Source organism: Copadichromis virginalis, linkage group LG16 (assembly GCF_057382275.1).
Source record: "Copadichromis virginalis isolate Kocher_CV1m ecotype Utaka linkage group LG16, C_Virginalis_male_GT1.1, whole genome shotgun sequence".
NCBI classification, from domain to species: Eukaryota; Metazoa; Chordata; class Actinopteri; order Cichliformes; family Cichlidae; genus Copadichromis; species Copadichromis virginalis.
In genome coordinates, this window is record NC_140633.1 from 23657288 (window position 1) to 23671334 (window position 14047).

Sequence of the window (14047 nt, forward strand, 5' to 3'; positions counted from 1 at the left end):
GCACTGTCAAGCTTTAATCAGCCTCGGCCTTACCCATCTCTGCTTGGCTCGCGGTCATTTCTGCCCCGACAGCAGATTTATAGGGCTGGATACGTGAGACAGAAACACTCTTGAGCCTCAACACTGCATCTGCAGCGGTTTGTCCGCCGTACGTTTTCCTGGGGCACATTTGTTCAGAAAACATGAGACATAGAAGTCATTCAGGAGTTCATTTGCCTCAGTTAGGGTGGAATATTTACGTGTGAGAAGGGCTTAAGCTCTTTCCCTCTAGCCTGCTTGTCACCATATGGAAACAACTGGCTTCCATATGGTGACAGAGGACACCCTCTGCGCTGCCTGACGAGAGACAGTAGTGCTGTGTAGGAAGGACAGACGCGGGGGGGTGGCTGATGTTGTGAGTGGGCGCTTGTTTGGGAAAGACTTTGGATTTTTTTGTGAAAGTGTAAACCCTTTCACTAAGCTGGCTAAGCTTGTGTTTTTATTCTTTGAGCAACAGGAGCGCAGACTGTATCATTGTTTGCCTGTGAAACCAGACACATTTAAAGGCGGGCGAGACCCTTTAATACAGTTCAGCTGCATGAAGGGGAATTCATGTGACGCGTCTCTGCGACTCACTCTTCCTTTTATGTAAAAGCACAGGAGGAACTGCTTCCTTGAAACCCACTCGGAGACATCCCTGGATCATTATCCAAACCAAAGGGAACTGCTACTACAAACACTCACATGCTATAGCTGGGACACGCTCCGCTCTGGTGCAAAGCAGTCACGAGGAAGCAGCCAGGCAGAAATTCTCCTGCTGTGTGTGCGCCTGACAGAGCTCTGTCTTCTCAGGGTGCCTGCAACAGAAGTGTTTCAGTGGAAATCCCTGACTTTTACTTGACCTTACATGGGAAAGTTTCTCTCTCCAAAGATGTGGTGGATTTCTGAGGCCTGTGTGTTGTCACATCGCCAGGCAGCACGTGGGCTGCTCGCTCTTTCTTCAAAGTGTTTGCGCGCGGTGCGAGCGAGGACGGAGGTGGTCGGGGAGGGTCTTTATCCCGTCCTGATACTGTATCAACCTCAAAGGCCGCCAGGCCGTCATCAGTGACAGCAGTGACACTGAAAACACAGATCAAAGACGGGATCTGCCTCCCCCTCTGGCTCCAGCAGGGAGGAAGGGGTTTTGTGACCAACCGAGCCCGTGAAAGCAAGAATAGAAGGACGAAGGCTGGCAGAGGAATTTGGTCAAAAAAATGATTATCTACTTGGGTAGCATTCACTCGCATGGGGTTTGACAGGTCAACAAAGCCGGGCTCTTTTGCGCCTGAGTGCTCTTTTGTGTCATTCGGCCCAGAAGTTTGGCTGGCTTTATGTATGTAACCATATAAAATACCAGAGTCTCCTTTGACTTCAATGCTGAGGACAAAAGCTGACTTTAAAACAGGAATAGTTACTGTTGCAGTGTTATATTAACTATAGCTCTTTGTCTTTTCCTTTTGTTCACAGCAAAAAGCCTCAGGCAAGGTGCTGTTTGACCTCGTGTGCTCCCACATGAATCTCATTGAGGGTGACTACTTTGGCTTGGAGTTTCAGAACCAACAAAAGATGATGGTGAGTAAATGAGAGCACAGAGGAACCTCTGTCAAGCATACCTAACGTAGCTTTCCCTAAAATCAGCTCCGTGTTGACCGTCTTCTCTCTTTCACAGGTTTGGTTGGACCATATCAAACCCATTATCAAGCAGCTCAGGCGTAAGTGCTTTAAAATACTGAACCCTATTCTTTGAAGAAATCTCTCTCAGTGAACGTTTCTTTGTTTGTCTGGAGAAAACCTGTAAGCGAGCGAGAAGCATATCTCGCTTCAAAGGGCTGCTGTTTTGTGTATTTGATGCAGTCCAATAGCAGATCTCTTTGTTGTGTTTACGCAGGGCCGAAACACACAATCCTGAGGTTTTCTGTGAAGTTTTTCCCCCCGGACCACGCCCAGCTACTGGAGGAGCTAACGAGGTGAGCTCCTCTCTGTGTGATATAACTTATCTTCGTCCCAACAGCGTGCTTATCTTCCGCTTGGCAATGAAACATGCACTTGTATACAGTGTGTCAGTGTAAATCAGTGTCACTTATTTCCACTGTGACTGAAAACAATTGTGGAAACATGAAACATGCTGCGGTTCCCACAAGATTTATTCCCCGCCACGCTATGCTGTTCACATATCAGGGCTGCCACGTTTCTGATTTACCTCCTGGGAGATTAGTGCGGAGCTAATGGTTTTCCGGTTTCTCCTTTCTTGTTCTGGACTTTAAATCCTGGTTATTTGTCATAATTATTCATTGATTTGAAAATGCAAAAGACATTGAAAACATTTTTTGGCAAACTCGGCAGCTGAAGGACGGAGGTGGATGTAAACTGCTTGACTAGTTGGCGCTGACGTTAGATGTTCTCAAAAAACCAAAGAAATTATTATGCCTCTTATCAGGACTATATTTGTTTCTGTGCTGGACTACAGCCAGGAGGTGCAATGTGTTCAGGAAATGTCCCGAAAACTAACTTTACTTCTTATAGATTTCTGAATTTAAACTGTACACTTGTTCCAGCTGACTGTGGTTCAAAGAAAGGCAAAAGATGCTTTTCATTTAGTTAGAATTTGCAATAATCCTCTTGGCTGCCATGTTTGAGTTTAGCAGTAGACTTCAATCTGATCCAGAATTCAGGTGGTAGAAAACACCAAACTCCAGCTCCTCCTTTTGTATAATGCGAATGCTGTTTGTGTTTGGCCCAGGTACCTGTTTGCCCTCCAGATCAAACAGGACCTTTTCTGTGGACGTCTGACTTGCAACGACACCAGCGCCGCTCTGATGGTCTCCTACATTATACAATGTAAGGAACGCCGGAGCTGTTTTTGTCATTAAGCTCACGGGAACAAAACACACACATAGATGAAAGGCAGTCATGGTAAAAAAACAAAAGTACACCGCAAAGTACAGTATCAGTTCTAAGATTTTACATGAAAAGTAAGTAAAAAATAATCTAGTCCTCACCAGCTGTTAAAATCAGGCAAATACAACCTCAGACAAACAAATACACATGACAAATTACAGCAAGTAGTTATTTATTTGACGAAAAAAAACCAACAAAATGTAGAAGCAGTGTCTGAAAAACTAGGTAAACGGTGATTTAGCCTCACATTTGTCTCTAGAATACTTTGAGGAGTTCCCAAATCATCACCATCAGCAACAATCGCTTCACTAAAATCACTGATGTCTTTCATTCTTGGCATTGTGTGAATAAACAATGGCTCCAGACCAGCAAGCTGCCTAAAGTAGTGCTTTTATAGAGGTGCTCGCACTCGCTGATGATCAGTTAATCAAGTGCATTTGATTATCAGCACCCAGCAGCTACTTAGCCTCATAATTCCTGCAGAAGCAGTGAGGGTTTTTCACACACTGCTTTTTCATTTTTGATGAATTTCTTTTGTTAAATGAATAATTATAGGGTGTAAGATGTCATGTGTTGTTGTTCATCAGAGGATTTGTTTACCTAATTTTAAGAGCAGCTAAGACACGGATTATTTTTATTATATCCTGATACAGAAAACATTTCATCTAAAGATTAAATGCTTTCTTTTAACCGTGAATGTAACAGTGCACACTTAACACCACTGCAAATTGATTATCTGTGTATTACGGTGGGTATTTTTTAGTTAGATGGTGCCAATGCCAGGAAATCTGAGCATTTTCACTGCTGCAGTCTGTCACACGATAGTGATCAAAGTTTTTTTGTATCAATAAAACACTAAAAGAGGAAAAACCTTTAATTCCTCCAGAAAAGCCACGTTCTGAAGCGCTTTTACAAGCACCCTACATTGACTCTCTTTGCTATTATTCTCATTATTATCAATTCTTATTTATTTTATTCTTATTTTGTATAACATGAGCTTTTTCACCCCCCTTTCTTTCATGTCTCCCTTAAGCTGAGATTGGAGACTTTGAGGAGAGCCAGTGCCGGTCACACCTCCTCAACAACAACTACATCCCAGATCAAATGCCCCTCATTGACAAAATCATGGAGTTTCACTCAAAGAATATGTGAGTAGAGATCTTGATTCAAGGCTGCACAGTGGTTTTAAAATAAGGCAGTTGTTTGGTTCCAGTCGTAGTTTCTGTTTAACTCTCTTCATAAGGTCACTGAAGGCATGGCTGCGCTCAAATTACTCTCTCAACCCGTCAACAGGAAATGTTGTTTCAGACCGCGTGCGTGTCCCACTGGGAACTTTTATTATAGAGGTGGCACATTCAGGAAAACAGCCATTGAATGAAAGGCTCCTTTCTCAGAGAGCTGTGTATTTTTATTATACACGGGCTTAGAAAAGGCAGTCTTTGTAAGTTGTTTTACAGCTTCTGGCCAGAAGTGGATGTGAGTTCATCTTCTGCTCTGTCTATAAAGACTACTTTCCTCCTAACAGAGATCTGAAATCCTCCTTCAACCTGCTGCATGACTCACGCTGCTGCTGTCGGCCAGTTCAGTAGGTTAAAAACGCAGTTTGTCAGAGAGCGCTCTGAGGCGTCTCGTGCAGGAGGTCGCGAGAAGTGAAGCTGGCGATTGAACTTGGCGCTTCTTTTTAGGCTTTTCTATTATAACTGCCACTCGTTTTGGGAGTGGTATGTTACTGGAAACTTTCCAAATGTCCTTAAAGCACATTTCACAAAATTCCCCCAACCGTGCGTGGGTTTGAATATGTGCCAATGCTTTGCTAACACTTGTCTCACCTCAGCATTACAGGGTGTCTTGCCAGAGATGGGCACGCAGTGGGTGGCTGCGGCAACATGAAAGCAGCTCCGTTAGAGCTGACTGCTCCCTTTAACTTGCTCTTTTTTTCCCACCAAGAGTCCTTCTTAGTTGATGACTGCAGTACTTCTGGCTATGTGCCATGTAGAATTAAATCTCTTATTAATTACCACACACAGGAAACAGGAAGGCTTATCCACTGATAAGAAATAGGAAGGTTAGTTGGCATTTGCAGCCCCTCCCACCACTTCTCCAGAAACTCAGATAAACTTGAGAAACCTGGATTGAACTCTGTCTTTGTCTTTCACTTTAATAAGCCAGATATCCAACAGGGGAATACGATTCATTTTTGTCTGAATTTACCCTCCCTGCTCTAATAATTATTTCCAAAACCATCTAGAAAATACTTTCTAAAGTGAACAATGAATAGATTGAATTTTAAAGCTCGTGTTCCTGTGTGTAAAAGATTTTTATGAGCGTATAACACAGAATATTTTGTTGCAATAATAACACCAAGGTTTAAAAGATATTAAAGAGTTTAACAGATGTGGGTTAAATAAAAGCTACTTTCAGCTGGTCCCTCATTCGCGAGCGGTCCCCACAGCAGGTAGCTCCACATCTTTGATTTGCTCAAACCACCACAGTATGCTTCCAGTGCTTCCAGTTTTCGAAAGTATAGACAACCCAACACTAAGAAGGTGTCTTTGTTTTTTGACAGTGGAGGTTTGCGACAGTGCTCGTTAGTATGTTCGCTTTATTGATGCCTATGGTCTTTCCCTGAGATTTGTTTCTGTTAAACACTACATGAAATATAGTTTCATTTGTTTTGTTTTATACCACAGTGGTCAGACACCAGCAGAATCAGACTGCCATTTGTTAGAAGTTGCTCGCAGGCTGGAGATGTACGGGATTCGGCTCCATCCTGCCAAGGATCGCGAGGGAACAAAGTTAAGCCTGACTGTGGCACACACGGGTGTCCTGGTCTTCCAGGTTAGTCTAAAATCAGTGCAGGTCAGCCCAACTGGTATCAAATGCTTTTTATGTGTTTAGTAGTGCAAAGTAGTGAATTCTGTTTTTCATCACTTCAGGGACACACAAAGATTAACGCCTTCAACTGGTCTAAAGTTCGAAAACTGAGCTTCAAGAGAAAACGCTTCCTCATTAAGCTGAGGCCGGATCTAAATGTAAGTGACATCACAAGATATTGAAACCCTTCAGCTCACTGACTGATGTTGTGTTTAAATGTCTTGATGTGTCCCCCAGAGTTCATATCAGGACACTCTGGAGTTTTTAATGCCAAGCAGGGACTGCTGTAAAGTCTTCTGGAAGATCTGTGTTGAATATCACGCCTTCTTCCGCCTATTTGAGGAACCTAAGCCCAAGCCCAAGCCGGTACTCTTCTCACGAGGCTCCTCCTTTAGATTCAGGTAGCATTTGCATCAAAGAGCTAAACTCTGTCTATCATGGCTGCAAGAACACAGCATCACTTAACAGTCTACTAAGGCTCTTGCGGAATAGCTCATCATTAACTGTCTCGTATTTATCTCTGCAGCGGTCGCACGCAGAAGCAGGTGATTGAATATGTGAAAGAGTCTGAATTTAAAAAGATCCCGTTTGAAAGGTAAAGACTGCAGATACGTTTGACATATTTGGTACAGGCGAGGGTGCTCAGAGTTTATAACGCTGACCTTTAATATCCTGTCTGCCAGGAAACACAGTCGTGTTCAGTACAGCAGTCGGGTCCAACACAACAGTCGCCTGTCACCATTGCCTTCTCCAAGCCACCGTGAAGTGCCAACAGATGTGAGTCTTTTAAGTGGGCAATTTGTTGCATACAGCATTTTTTGTTGTCTGAGCAAATACAGTCCATAGTGTCGCTTTTCACATTGTTTTCTCTTTTTAAAATGCATATAATGTAAAAATACAGCAAAATACAGCCTACTCATCCGGAGGCATGGATCTTAAGACTCTGTTATGCTCCAAGATCATTTTTCTGGTATGAATAAACTCCTGTTTTATACAGCTAACGCTGTCATCATAGCACCAAATTAGAGAACATCTTTTTAGAAGAATAGTGTTTGATCCCTCCAACACAGTTCAAGAGACTTTGTGGAGTGGGAATCATTAATAAGGAGCACTAGGGCTGTTCTGGTGACACATGGTAGCCCAATACTGTGCTGTGGTATCCCTGCACATGTGTGTGTGCATAGAAGATGCCAGCCTGCCCAACAAAACAGAGCCATGGGGGTACTGCAGGGTATTTTCAAGTCAGGTAGAATTTATTTAAAAACTTTAAAATCCTGGCCTTCAGTAAGAGTAATGAATACAATGAATAAACTGTGGTCTTTAAATTCTTTAACCCTGTGTTCCTGTCTCGTACTGGCAGAGTGGTGCTCCTGGGGACAGAATTGATTCTCCTCGGCGTCACTGGAAGGAGTCGGTCCTGGTGAGTGCAGAAGACCCGGCAGCTTCGCGGGCGAGGATGAGCCCCTCGCATCAGAGAAATGGCCACGAAGAGAGAACGGGGTCTGTATCCAGGACAGAGGAGACGAGGAGCCCAACACGACAGACCCACCCCGAACATCTGAATACAGGTCTAGCATCTAGGGCTGCTAAAGGCGGCAGCTTTTCCATTCCCTACATTGACTGCAGTGATGTAGATGCTCAGTATTACTTGGGCAGGGACCAGGCTAGCAGGTCAGACCACAGCTATAGAGAACAGGGTATGCTCCCCCGGGGATCTGGCTCTGGAGGGATAAATGGGGCTCTGCAGGCTCAACAGGAGCACTTTCTGGGTAGGATGTATAGGGAGTCTTCTTCTTCTTCTAGAGCATCGCTCATCATGAGTCATGAGCTAGAACATTCTCCCAAGCAGTCATGCCAAACGGTTGACCGAAGTCCTGTTCATAGCATTATAGGAGACATAGGTGTCCAAGAGAGGCAGAGCAACAGCCCTATAACAGTTTCCACTGTGACGGGTTCAAGAGGTGTCACTGCCAGTCCTGTGATTGACATTCTCCATCACGCACCTTCCCTCAGTCGCATAGACCAGAACGGCTACAGTCCCACTCCACTTAACTTTAATGACGGCAGATGCTCTCCCGTCATGGGCCGATCTCCTCGCTCACAGAAATTCCACAAAGTCCATTTTGACGCAGACGCAGTCCAAGGAACGTCCTCTGCAAAGCAAGAATCGCGTACTGTCCTCTCTCGGGCTGAACGCATGGCTGCTCTTGAGCGCCGCATGGTGGCCAATGGGCTAACTGCGCCAGGCAGGTCGCGGACCAGTCTGGGGCAGAAACGATTAAGATCAACCGGTGTCACACAGTACGGAGCAGTTCAAATGAACGATGGCCCGAACACAAGCGGCTCAGAGTCCAGCGAGTCGGAGTTAGAAAATAACAGGGGCAACTGCAGCAGCCCCGTGATGTTTGGTAGCCCAGCGGAGGCTAATTCTAGTTCCCCCATACCAAGAAACACGTTTTCCTTTGGCAGCCTCCAGCTGGATGAGGAGGCAGATGAGGATGCTTCCCATGCCTTCAGCGATGAGGATATCGGACACATTTTCAGCTGTTAAGTGCGCTAAAAGTTTTAAACCATCTGCGACTGAGAGCTAGAGGGGTCTGGGTCAGAACGTAAGCAGGAGGCTTTTTCACATCCACACACTCCCGAGTCCATAGTGGTCACAGCACAGCACTGCTGAGTAGAAGCACTTTTTAAACGTAGCCGAATGTATGCGTTCAGGCTTTTCTTGCCCATTTCATGGAGCGGCTTTAATGTTCAGCCTCGCTGTTCTTTAATTATATTAACATGTCCGTTTGGACATAGACACGTGCCTTTTAAGGATTTTACACTCAATGGCTACTAATTAAAAACTACAGAGAGTACAGAGGCTTTCAGACAGTTTGAAACGTGAGGCTGATTAAAAATGTTGTAGATTTTATTCATAAGTCAGACGATGCCTTAAAACTCCCTACGGAAAATCCACATTTTGCTCCATAGCTGTCCATAGACACATCTAACTATTTGAAATTAGTTACATTTTTTTTAAAGGTTTCTGCATAAGACACTTTGTGCTTGGTACTAATATTTTCTGGGGTCTGTTGATGTGTCATTGAGGTAGTAGTAACTGTTAACTTCTGTACATTTACCTTTCTTTTTTTACTCTTAATGCAGCACCTACTATTTGATTGTTGTGAGAAGTTCTGGTCTGAAGTGATGCTGATCCATATGCAGTACCTCCACTCATTAACTTGAAGCAAACTTTATGATTTAGCTGTCATGTTTAAATGTCCCGCCAAAGGGAGGGAGTGTGTAATCGGCTCTGTTTGTTTGCTTGTCTGTGTATCTGTTTGCAATCAGTCTAGCGTCCACAGCTATCAAGATCTAATTTTCAAAACTTTGTGTGATGCTAGATATCAATAACAGCTGGAGTTGATTTCATGTTGGTGAAAATCGGGTCAAAGTTAAGGTCACATCCAATGTGAAAATTAGTAAAAGTTATATATTACCCACAATTTTATGGATCGTTTTCAAACTTCACTTGGGGGACATGAGTACCTAAGCAGTTTTAGCACGCAAGGTTAAAGTTGACCTTGAAAAAAAACAATCTGACATCAGCATGTTGTCATAAAAACATCACAAAGTATCAGAGTTTTAGTTTAGCCCTTGCCCTGTGGGGGGAGTTGCGCTCTCTTGTTCACAGATGTTTTGGCAGTTACGAGATCACAAGATTTGCGTGAGTAGTAGCTTCGCGGGACCGGCAGTGGCTTCATCTGATAGAGTTAAAAGCACGTGTGTGTTGCAGTGTTACACTGTGGTCACTCCACAAGTTTGTGGCTTTTCATGCCCAGTGTTGACAATCCCAGTCTGCTCTTGATTTGCGTTCAAGTATCTCTGGCAGTAATTTGGCATCACCGAGCTGCAGTCTTCCTAACTTTTATTTCCAGTCTCTTTTCTTAACTTTCTTTTGCACCCCTGTCTTCATGCTTGTCTTTGTGTATTCTGTTTAACAAGCGGTTGAGCTTTATTTTACATTTTTTGTTTCTCTGTTTCATTTCTTTATTTTTCTCTGTCCCTGTCTGTCAGCATGAAACTGTTTGATCTTGTAAGTTTTTCTTTTTCTAACTTTGAATGCATGTCTATCTTTTCTGTAACTCATAATGTGTGGTTGAGGAAAAAAACAAGAAAACAAGATTACCAGCCTCTGGGTTCCCTTTTCTGCAATGATCCAGATAACGAGACTGTAGATGACAGGAGCCTAGGAATGTGCGGGTTTTAGTATCGGTGAATGCGTGCGTTACTCTATGTATGAATGGCAGTTTAAGGGCAGCACCTCAAAGCACAGAGTCTCTTTGCTCATCCATCATATCAACTGCTTCAGCGGTTGCCCCCCAGAAAGTCTTTAGCGCTGACATTAAGAGGCATATCAAAAGTGAGATATGATGGTTTTACACTTCTATCAATACCTACTGAAGTCTATCCATCCATAATAAATCAAAATTAAGAGATGGTGTTAAGATAATGTAGATTTGGGAGTTACTGGATCACTGCAGTGTGGGCCAGGCTTGTGTTTGTTCTCACCCACTGGTGTCCTTGATGGTTTGTTTGCAATGCATGCTGTGATGAACCAGATTTGTGGTATGGCTCAGGTCCTGCTGTTCTGCTCTGGCTGCTCTCTGCATGCACTCTACTGTATGTACTGTAATATACTGTGCTATTACTGTCATTTCAATACTTTACATCTAGTAAGATATTGACATTTACATTAAATTAGACTGTGAGAAATAACAGCAAGCTCATTTACAAAGAGCTGAAATGTACAGTATTTTTTACTTATTGTGTAATTTATTAAATTAAACCTAATGTGAAATTGATTTGTGTTTATGTTATAAATTATATAATTTCTGAATTTCCAAATTAACCCATTTGTCATTAACACGTTTCTCGACTCAGCAGTAACAGAGTGAAAACAAAAAGCAGTTTACTAAAATATTCATAAAGCCATTTACTATTACAGGCCTAGAAGCATGAATGCATTTATCCCCACTTTTTCCACGTCTGTCTTCTGTCTTGCATTCATTCGCTCACGGTGTTCTTGTAGATGTTCACTGGGCCTTTTCTATGCTGCTTTTCACACAATTTTGAACTATATGTGTTCAGCAGAGTCAATAAAGACGTTAAAACGATATTTTTTCCAAATCCTTCTTTTTAAACCGTTGAAGTCGGTGTATTTTCTGGAGTCTGGTCCCCACTGTAGATGTTAGAACCTTTCCGTCTCCTTTGTAGCATTCCTCTAGATTGTGTGTAGTGTGTATTTGCCTGAGTCACTCCTTCCCTCAGCTGTACTTGTGCATTGAGCTAACTGCAGCCACCAGCTGCACTGGCCTGCGTTCTTGTTATAGCTGTTGCGTTCGTGCCAACACACCAGAAGTCGCCAGAGAGAGGTGAGCAAGTTGCTGCCGGAACATAGTAAGTAAGCTGAGTGAACGCTGTCAGAATGGATGACACTAAGTAAGCCGTTCTTCTCGATCACCCTGCAGTATTTGTCTCAGCTTGCGTATTGATTGACGTGGTAAGAAAACTGCCAGAGTTGTCTGGAATGTTGAGCGAGTCACGGCTGACTCTATATTTTCTGTAAGCAGACCTCAGATGCAATGATTGAAACAGTTTGGTTTAGCTTGCTAAGGTGTCCATTAGGTAAAGTGTGCAGTGTAGGATAATGAATCGAATGCTGGAGAGTTTAATTATTAGCCAAATGCCACCACGGCATCTGACGAAGATGACATTTCTGTGCAGCAGAAACTACTGATTTTTTTCCCTATCAAATAATCTGTTGATTACATTCTCGATTTATTAGCTGTGTATTCAACAAATGTCAGAACATGGCGAAAAATGTCATCACACACTTCAGCTTGTTCCTAATGTGTCATTTAATCAGTTTGAAAAACAAAACAAAACCAAATGCTTTATAACAATGTAATACAGAGAAAAGCAAAGAAACCTCATGTTTGCTTCAGAAATTCTAACAATTTGGTCATTAAAATTGTTCTTACTATTTAATTTCTGCAAAACTCAACCCGTCTGCGGCTTAAAGTAGGCAAGTGCTCTCAGAGCTGCCTAACTTTATCGTGCATCGTTTTCGCATCTCATTATGGTCACCTATGGCTCCGTGCAGGTGTGGTTTCCAACAGTCCTCACCTGTCCGCGTCCTCTGGACACTCCCACGGGATGGTCAACGGTCAGAAGTTGCTGGATCTGTGCAGTCACAGTCCCGACGGCCGGCTGCCTTCCCCGCTCACCAGCCCGTTGCTCAACGACGCCTGCAGCGTTCGCACTGATGATGAAGACGAGGTTCGAAGGAAGGTTTGTAACCAAGAGCCACTTTAATATATTGCCTTGTTGTGACATTATAAAGATTTGTTTTTAAATAAAGTTGCTACTCAAAATAGAAGTGGACCCAGATTATCTGTCCTGAATAAAGTTACTGTTAGACATTTGTGGAGCTGATTGCACCCCCCCTTCGTTTGTGATGCCCTTGCAGAGGTTCCCAACAGATCGAGCCTACTTCATCGCCAAGGAGCTGCTGACAACAGAACGGACGTATGTGAAGGACCTCGAGGTGGTGACCGTGGTAAGATGGGCCAAGTCGCTCGCCAAGCCGACGCTCTCCTGTTTGTTTTCTCCTGCGCTTGTCCTCTGGGGGGAAAACATTGATTATTCCGGTTAGCTGCTCCATTGCAGAGCACCCGCCAAAACATAGAGTCAGGCAGTGACACAGGAATATTTTGGCAGATGCGATTTCATTTTTTATTCATTCCCCATGCTCGTTCTCCGAAATGCATTTATCTCCCCCCGTTCAAGGCTGTGAATACTAAACTGTGTTTGTGTTTAAAGAGATAGATGGATTTAGCCGCATGCGCTCTCTGCCTGTGACTCACTGCTTCAGCCTGCTCCTGTAGATTTAATTGCTGGGTACAAACAGGATATTAAATGTGCGGTACCGCTCCTTCACATGCAATCAAGGAGGATGTCCTTATGAGGCTGGACTGAAGCGTTGCCGTTGTTTGATTCGGCTCTCCTTTTACACTGGCAGGTTCAAAAGCCGCAGCTTTTCTCGGCTTGCAGTTTTCAGAGGAGTCTTTCACACATCTCATAAATATTTTGGGTGGGCTTGTGCCCTCGTTCTTTTATTCTGCTGCATGTGTATGTGTGCTCCCTCGCTCTGGTTGGTGCCGCTGCTGTTAAGGGTGAAGTCATCTGAACAACAGCTGGCGCCTCGTTTCCAGCGCTCACTTTTCCTAAAACCCACTTCTTTTCCCATCACGTCAACTAAATAAAGCTGTTTTCTGTTCAATGTCCACAAACACAAAACATAAGGCTTCTCTCTGAGTTAATGAAACAACAGCGTTAAGAATGGTCGGCTATTGATTCTTCGATTCATCCTCAGCTAATTAAGGGATTTGAAAGGAGGCAAAAGGCTTTTCATTACCTGTTCACTTTATCTCTTCTTCTCAGAAGAAAATCGCTGTGGAGATCTCTTGGTAACCCTTGGTATCATACATAAATGTGCAAAGGTCTTGAGTTACCCCTTGTTTCTTCATATTTTTCTAGAAAAATGTGAAATAGTTGCTGTGATTTATTGAAACATATGTAAACATGTATGAAAGGTGATTGTTTAATTCTAACAAGCTTGAAAGTCAGTATTTGGTATCTTCAATACATCCTAAATTCTCTTAGGAAAACATTCTTTTAATTTCTTTAAATAGTCTTCAAGAATAGTTTTCCAAGTTTCTTCAAGGACATGCAAAGCTCTTCTTTGGATGCTGGCTGCCATTTGTTCTGTTCTCTGTCAAGATGATCCCACACTGCTTCAGTAATATTGAAGTCCAGGCTCTGAGGAGGACAATGCATGACTGATAATATTCCTCTGTGTGTTATTCTGTCCAGGTGTGATTTTACTGTATTGGCAGTGTGTTTGGGATCATTGTCATGCTGAAAAATGAAGATTTTGCCAATCAAATGCTTTTCAGATGGTACTACATGGTGGATCTGATAGCGTTTTTGTATTCAAATTCCCTCAGTTTAAACAAAAAACCCAACACCCATTCATTCTTCCATTTTCTCCTGCTTATCCAATCTAAGGACCCTCTCCCAGCTGTCATATGGCAACAGTCTGGGTGCCCCGTGGACAGGTCGCCTGTCATAGAGACACACAACCAGAATCACCAGTTCACCTCCTCTTTACATCCTAACATGAGTGGTACAACGACTGGACTTATGA

At 43.3% G+C, this 14047-nt stretch overlaps 1 protein-coding gene and 1 long non-coding RNA gene across 4 annotated transcripts in view; one reads left to right on the plus strand and one right to left on the minus strand.

Annotated features, from left to right (window-relative positions):
• LOC146690813 (FERM, ARHGEF and pleckstrin domain-containing protein 1) overlaps positions 1 to 14047 on the plus strand; it is a 57732-nt gene that overhangs the window by 32813 nt on the left and 10872 nt on the right. For all 3 annotated transcript variants that reach the window (XM_085433925.1, XM_085433926.1, XM_085433927.1), the window contains exons 3-15: positions 1486 to 1590; positions 1688 to 1730; positions 1907 to 1985; positions 2759 to 2856; positions 3950 to 4064; positions 5607 to 5754; positions 5853 to 5948; positions 6028 to 6191; positions 6317 to 6385; positions 6474 to 6567; positions 7151 to 7358; positions 11942 to 12129; positions 12308 to 12397. In XM_085433925.1, the coding sequence (XP_085290051.1) occupies positions 1486 to 1590; positions 1688 to 1730; positions 1907 to 1985; positions 2759 to 2856; positions 3950 to 4064; positions 5607 to 5754; positions 5853 to 5948; positions 6028 to 6191; positions 6317 to 6385; positions 6474 to 6567; positions 7151 to 7358; positions 11942 to 12129; positions 12308 to 12397 (1497 nt within the window). The remainder of the gene's footprint in view (positions 1 to 1485; positions 1591 to 1687; positions 1731 to 1906; positions 1986 to 2758; positions 2857 to 3949; positions 4065 to 5606; positions 5755 to 5852; positions 5949 to 6027; positions 6192 to 6316; positions 6386 to 6473; positions 6568 to 7150; positions 7359 to 11941; positions 12130 to 12307; positions 12398 to 14047) is intronic.
• On the minus strand, positions 11593 to 13957 carry LOC146690814 (uncharacterized). Its single transcript, XR_014915495.1, has 2 exons — positions 13256 to 13957; positions 11593 to 12462 (listed from the first exon to the last, which is right to left on the minus strand). It is a non-coding gene; the product is annotated as an uncharacterized LOC146690814 (long non-coding RNA).